Source organism: Gekko japonicus, unplaced genomic scaffold (genome assembly GCF_001447785.1).
Source record: "Gekko japonicus isolate JY-2015 unplaced genomic scaffold, Gekko_japonicus_V1.1 scaffold4030, whole genome shotgun sequence".
NCBI lineage: Eukaryota > Metazoa > Chordata > Lepidosauria > Squamata > Gekkonidae > Gekko > Gekko japonicus.
The window spans coordinates 53,899-60,799 of record NW_015164320.1 but is presented as its reverse complement, the minus strand read 5'-3'; the positions used below and the strand labels follow the sequence as shown (position 1 = coordinate 60,799).

The following is a 6,901-nucleotide window of genomic DNA, read 5'->3' as shown; positions in this document are numbered from 1 at the left end:
AGAAGCTGCGGCGGCACTTGGAGCTGCTCCCGCCAAGGTCCCCAAAGGCGCCGTGAAAGTTTTGGTGCGTCCCGCCATTTGCGCGCGCGGCTCCCCTCGCCGCCGCTTCCTGCCTCCCTCTGCTCACTGCGGGGCCGCCGCCAGCCCAATCAGCGCCCCTGAGCAGGAAATCCGGCGTGAATCCTCGGCGGCGTCCGGGAAAGCACTGGCCTTCCGCCCCATCCCGCTCACTCGCCGCTTCCTGCCTCCCTTTGCTCACTGCGAGGAGGGAGAAGCTGCGTGTTGCAAGGAGCATGCGTGCTCGGGGAGGGGGGGATGGCGCGGGGAGGTGGCTGGCCTGGCTGAGCCACAGCAGAGCACAAGCGGGGGACTCCGGCTCCTTCTGTGCGCTATGCAGGCATGGGAACTGGGAAGGGGGTGGCGGCGGAGGAGACGCGGCGGAGGAGACGCGGCGGCAGCAGCAGGGGGATGCCCGGTCAAGGGAGGAAGCTAGCTGGCCGGCAGGATGGCATCGGCGGGAGGCAGCCGAAGCAGCAGGGAGCCCCGAGCGCCCCCTCCGCAGCAGCAACAGCAGCAAGAGGCCTGCTTAATCCTCCAGGCCCCGCCGGGAGGTTGGCATCAGCTCCACAATGTTGGTATTGTGGTGGGCCCCCTGAGAAAAAAGTTGTTAGCTACGGGCCTGAATGCATGCCAGTCAGGATGCTCTACCACTGAGCCACGGCCCCTCCCCAACATTAACTCTGTTAATATAAAAACTCCTGGATGCTTTCTTCTGAGGTGAGACATCAAAAAGAACTGTGGTTTGCCCTGACCCAAGCCCAATCTCATCAGATCTCGGAAGCTAAGCAGGGCCCACCGGCCCCTCCCCAACATTAACTCTGTTAATATAAAAACTCCTGGATGCTTTCTTCTGAGGTGAGACATCAGAAAGAACTGTGGTTTGCCCTGACCCAAGCCCAATCTCATCAGATCTCGGAAGCTAAGCAGGGCCCACCCTGGCAAGTATTTGGATGGGAGACCTCCAAGGAATACCAGGGCCGGGAGGCAGAGGGCAGGCTGTATCAGCCGCTTCTCTGAACATCCTCCATGCCCCACTAGGTGTCGCCAGAGGTCACCACGATTTCCAGGCACGGGCGCATGCACACACGTGCGCGTGCGCACACACAAATACCAAAAAGAAGTGTGGTTTCTTGCCTGGGTTTCTGAGTGAAATTTCTATGTCATTAGCTTTTACATTTTCAGTGAGATTTTGTTTTGGATTTTGCCTGGGCCAGTGCAGCTGCTTACGACTTTTTGGGAAACATCAAGTAGCCAAAAAAATCCCTTTGCATGCGGGATGCTGGTTTTTAATTTAAGCGAGTTGCTGGAGCGAAATCAGATGTACACACCTAGGCCGCCTGGCAACGACTTGACCATGTTCTTCAGCTGGGCGATCTCCAGAGCTTCCCAAAGCGTATCGTCTGTACATTTGCACTCCGGATCCAGGTTAAAACTAAGGGGAAAAGACATTCAGAGATGCTCAGCAGAGGGTAACCGAACAGGCATCTTTGTCTACTCTGGGCCGTGTTGTTGTCCCATAGGGTTGCCAACCTCCAGGCAGCACCTGGAGACCTCCTGCTATTCCAGTGGATCTCCAGAGGACCAAGATCAGCTCCCCTGGAGAAAATGGCCACTTTGGAAGGTGGACTTGTATCATGCTGAGGCCCCTCCCCTCCCCAAACCCCGCCCTCCTCAGGCTCCACCCCCAAACCTCCAGGTATTTCCCAACCCAGAGCTGGCGACTTTAGTATTACACCGTGTAGTGACGTTTAGCTAGGGCCACTCGTCCAGATGGAAACAAACTCTGTCCTAAGAAGAAGAGATTGGATTTATACCCCGCCCTTCACTACCCAAGGGAGTCTCAGAGCGGCTTACAAACTCCTTTTCCCTCCCCCTCCCCACAACAGACAACCTGTGAGGTAGGTGGGGCCGAGAGAGCTCTTGACAGAAACTGCTCTTTTTTCAAGGACAGCTCTTATCAGAACTACGGCTTGCCCAAGGTCATCCAGCCAGGTGCAAGTGGAAGAGTGGGGAATCAAACCTGGTTCTCCCAGATTAGAGCCCACGCATTTAGCCACTACACTAAGCTGCAAACCTACTTTTGATTTATTGACATTCACCACAGAAATCTCATGCTCGGAGTTCTGAATCTAGGACCCACATTCAGGGGCACTAATCCTCTGAATCCCAGAGCCAGGAGGCGACATCAGGGGAAGGTCTCAGAGAAGAAGAAGAAGAGATTGGATTTATACCCCACCCTTCGCTACCCAAAGGTGTCTCAGAGCGGCTTACAAACTCCTTTTCCCTCCCCCTCCCCACAACAGACACCCTGTGAGGTGGGTGGGGCTGAGAGAGCTCTTGACAGAAACTGCTCTTTTCCAAGGACAGCTCTTATCAGAACTACGGCTTGCCCAAGGTCGTCCAGCCAGGTGCAAGTGGAGGAGTGGGGAATCAAACCCGGTTCTCCCAGATTAGAGCCCGCACACTTCACCACGACACCAAACTTGCAAAGTTCGAGTCCAGTGGCACCTTTAAGACCAACAACGTTTTGTCCAAGGTATGCCTGTGCACACACAGGGTGATTTTTAGAGTCCGCGCACTTAACCACGACACCAAACTTGCAAAGTTTGAGTCCAGTGGCACCTTTAAGACCAACACATTTTTGTCCAAGGTATGAGCTTTCGTGTGCACACACACACTTTCAAACACCTCTGTTGGTCTTAAAGGTGTCACTGAATTCAAAGTTTGTTCTGCCGCTTCAAATCAACACGCCCGCCCACCTGGATCCGTCCTAAGGGAGATCTTGGAATGAGCTATTGGTACGGATGCTCCCTATCTGCCCCTCCACTGCTCCTCCTCCCCCTTGGAAGTGACATAGTGAGGCAGATGCCACCATTTAAAAAAAAAAAATTCTCCCACCTAGGGTTGCCAACCTCCAGGTGGGGCCTGGAGATCTCCCGCTTTTACAACTGATCCGCAGCTGGGCAGAGATCAGCTCCCCTGGAGAAAATGGCTGCTTCGAAGGGTGGACTCTATGGCCTTGGACCATGCTGGGGCTCCTCCCCTCCCCAAACCCTGCCCTCCCTTGGATCCACCCCCAAAGTCTCCAGGTATTTCCCAACCCAGAGCTGGCAACCCTACTTCCGCCAGCCCTATATTGGTAAAACAATTAGCACCCATCAAGTATCCTGGCTGCAGCACTTTGTGAGGGCTGAAGTTCCCCAATTGTATTTAATGGCAGCGCCATGAACAGCACATTACAGTAGTCTAGCCCTGGATTTGCAATTACGTCTCGATGTAGCCGTTTATGTGTGGAAGGCAGTTGATCGAACACACTTCTGATCCGCTTTCCTAACAGGAGAAGCAGACCCCCCGAGAACTGTTTACACTAGTAGTCACTGACATCTTTGTCTGTACCTTGCTTTTCTTCTCAACAGAGACCCCAAGAAACTTACATCATTGTTCTCCCCTCCTCTGTTTGATCCTCACAATGACCCTGTGAGGTAGGGTTAGGATGAGAGTCTGTGACTGGCCAAAGGTCAACCAGCGAGCTTCATGGTAGATGAGGGCAGAGTGGGGATTCGTGCCTGTGACTCCCCAGACCCAAGTCTGACACTCTAAGCAGTACACCCCACTGACTCATGATAGGGAAAGCCCATCAAGGGAGGGCATTGTAGTCCGTGCTAATACATCAACAACCAGAACCCGGATTTGGTTTTCAACTCATTCTCTCATTGGCTCTTGACCACAGCATCAAAGCACTGGCCCCCATCTGTGCCATAAAACATAATGTTGGGTACTGGAGATATCTCTCCTTATATATAATTGAATAGTGGGTGCCAAAGTTCTAATTCTAAAATGCACTCCCTTAGTGTATGGCTGATGGCACTGCTCCTCAGCATATATCGCCACCAATCAGAAGGCAAAGCCCGGGTCCCGCCCACACCACAACTGCTGCGACAACCTGGTCTTTTGCATATGGAAGCTGATTGGACTTCAGTCCATTCCACACCTCAAACTCCCCCCCCCCCGCAAGGCAGTTGGGATTTTCAGTTGCATAACATACCTCCTAGGGGAGAGGAGAATGGGTAACAATGGTTACCACTCTCCAGGTGAGGGCTACAGATAACTCAAACATACAAATGCTCTTCAGGTAGCAGAGATCAGTCCCTCTGGAGAAAACAGTGGACTCTGTCATTAAACCCTGCTGAGGTCGCCACAGGAAACTGACACTGTTTGCCCAAAGCCAGAGCACTCTCCCAGAGCCTCTTTCTAGATCTCGTTGTATTTATTTCTGCAATGGGCATTATTTCTAGTAAACTTTATAAAGGACAGCAACCAGTAAGCTCTGAGTTGGTGTGGCCTCACTGCAAGGCCTCGTGGGCTGGGAGGAGGGTGCAGAGGAAAGCCCACATGGGTGGACTGGAGAGCCAGCAGTGCAGGGATGGGCAGACGCTCCCACGCCCCGAGGATTGTCTGCCCACCTCCCATGTGCAAACACTGATCCCTACGGCCATTCGGGACAGCATTTCCAGAGATGCAGGCCAGTGGAGAGGTAAGAATGCAGCTGCAGTGGCTCCCGACTTACCAGTCCCTGAAGTGAGGGGGTTCCACTTGACTGCTGCAGAAGAGGTTGTCCCACCGTGCTGCAGCCACAATCGGAGTGGCTCTGCCCACCCACCCCCGAGCAGCCTCCTGTTCCCTCCCTTGCACTAGTTGCTTGCGGGCTGCATAACAGCCCTGGATGGGCCAGTTCCAGCCCCCGGGCCTTATGTTTGACACCCCTGGGCTAGACAACAAACCACAGAGTGTTTGTTCCTTACCGAATGGAACCGCTGAACAATATGGGGTCTTGGAGGATTATCGACAGCCTGGAGCGCAACATGTTGAGGGGCAGCTTTGAAATGTCGATCCCATCGATAACAATCTTCCCTGTATGGAATGACAGAGAGCAAGACAGGTGAGATGCAGAAGGGAACAGGTGGGGCTCTCTGTGTCCTGATATGAAACAGACCCAAGGGCGGAGAGTAGCTAGGACTGCCAACCTCCAAGTGGGGCCTGGAGATATCTCCAGATGACAGAGACCAATTTCCGTGGAGAAAACGGCTACTTTGGTGGATGGACTGTATGGCGTTATATCCCGCTGAGGCCTCTCCCCTCTCCAGGCCCAACCCTATCCAGGTGCTACGCCCCAAATCTCCAGGAACATTCCAATATGGAGTTGGCAACTCTAAGAGTAGCAGGGGTAAACTGATGACCATTTAGACCAGGCCACAGATTTATATAAAGGCTTTACAATATGGCCAGATGGGTATTATTATTAGTCTACCGTAGCAAATGGAGTAGAAGACCAGTAGTGCTGTAAAAACTAATGGAGGGGCCACGGTTCAGTGGTAGAGCATCTGCTTGACATGCAGAAGGTCCCAGGTTCAATCCCCGGCATCTCCAGTTAAAAGGACCAGGCAGGAGGTGATGTGAAAGGCCTCTGCCTGAGACCCTGGAGAGCTGCTGCCAGTCTGAGTAGACAATACGGACCTTGATGGACCAAGGGTCTGATTCAGTATAATTCCAGGTGGTCCGCCATGTTGGTCTGAAGCAGTAGAACAAATTTAGCATCCGGTTGCACCTTTAAGACCAACAAAGGTGTATTCAAGGTCCGAGCTTTCATGTGCATGCAGACTTTTTTTTTTAAGTGTGCGTGCACACAAAAGCTCATACCCTGAATAAACCTTTGTCGGTCTTAAAGACGCCACTGTTTGTTCTAATTCAGTACAAAGCAGCTTGCGTGAGTCTGACTCACCAAAGCACGTGCTGGAATAAATTGCGTTATTCTTTTAGGTACCGTTGGACTTCTGCTTTATTTTATTATGGTACTGGCCATCTTATTTGGAATCTAATAACCCCTTGCGTGGAACAATTCTAGAACGAGCAATACAAAACGAAACCCAAACATCTAACGAAGATCAGCAGCAAAGAAACACGTGGCCTCCAAATCCAGGGGTTCGCCCAGCCAAACGGGGAGGAAACGCTTCTGTCAGACGATCTGTTTCTGTCAGACGATCTGACACAGAGCCCCCCCCCCCCCGGGGTTTTCTCTTCTCTTCTGTTTTCTGCTTCCCGTAAAGGAAATATTTTGATTCTGCAGCACATGATTAATGATGGCCCTGAAGCAGAGACTGAGCAGCAGTGAATGTAGCTGTCATGATCACGGGCTGATTCAGCCCCGGGGGAAAAGGATCTGCTTTCTTGCCTGTTTCACCTCTTCGTTTGGGATGACGGGCGGCGTAAGCCCGGAGCCGCAGGCAGAGACAGACTGGAAGCAAATAAATTCCTAGCCGTCCTTGTGTTATAGATGGGTTTATACAATGGAAATGGCAGGGAAGGATCCTGGATGTAAGGATGGATGGACCTGGATGGTACAGGTTAGCCCGTGTTATAGATGGGTTTATACAATGGAAATGGCAGGGAAGGATCCTGGATGTAAGGATGGATGGACCTGGATGGTACAGGTTAGCCCGTGTTATAGATGGGTTTATACAATGGAAATGGCAGGGAAGGATCCTGGATGTAAGGATGGATGGACTTGGATGGTACAGGTTAGCCCGATCTCATCAGATTTTGGAAGCTGAGCCACATCAGCCCTGAATAGTGCATGGATGGTGTGGTATATTGGGACTATTGCTTTAAGGACAACTCCCTGGAGGCTTCTAGAATGGTGAGGCTCAGGTCTTGCAACCATAACTGGAGGAGGAGTTAGAGTTACTGAGGCCTAGTTGTGGCCTAGGGTTGCCAATCCCTAGTTGGGGGGCAGGGGATCCTCTGGTTTGGAGGACTACCCCCTGCTTCAGGGTTATCAGAAAGT

The 6,901-nt window shown here is 52.3% G+C and overlaps 1 protein-coding gene across 1 annotated transcript in view; it reads right to left on the bottom strand.

The window, feature by feature from the left end:
• LOC107108408 (ATP-binding cassette sub-family C member 9-like) overlaps positions 1-6,901 on the bottom strand; it is a gene marked incomplete at its 5' end in the record, with an annotated part of 66,928 nt that overhangs the window by 8,897 nt on the left and 51,130 nt on the right. Inside the window, 2 exons of the mRNA XM_015408838.1 lie at positions 1,389-1,492; positions 4,863-4,971. Coding sequence (XP_015264324.1) covers positions 1,389-1,492; positions 4,863-4,971 — 213 coding nt within the window. The remainder of the gene's footprint in view (positions 1-1,388; positions 1,493-4,862; positions 4,972-6,901) is intronic.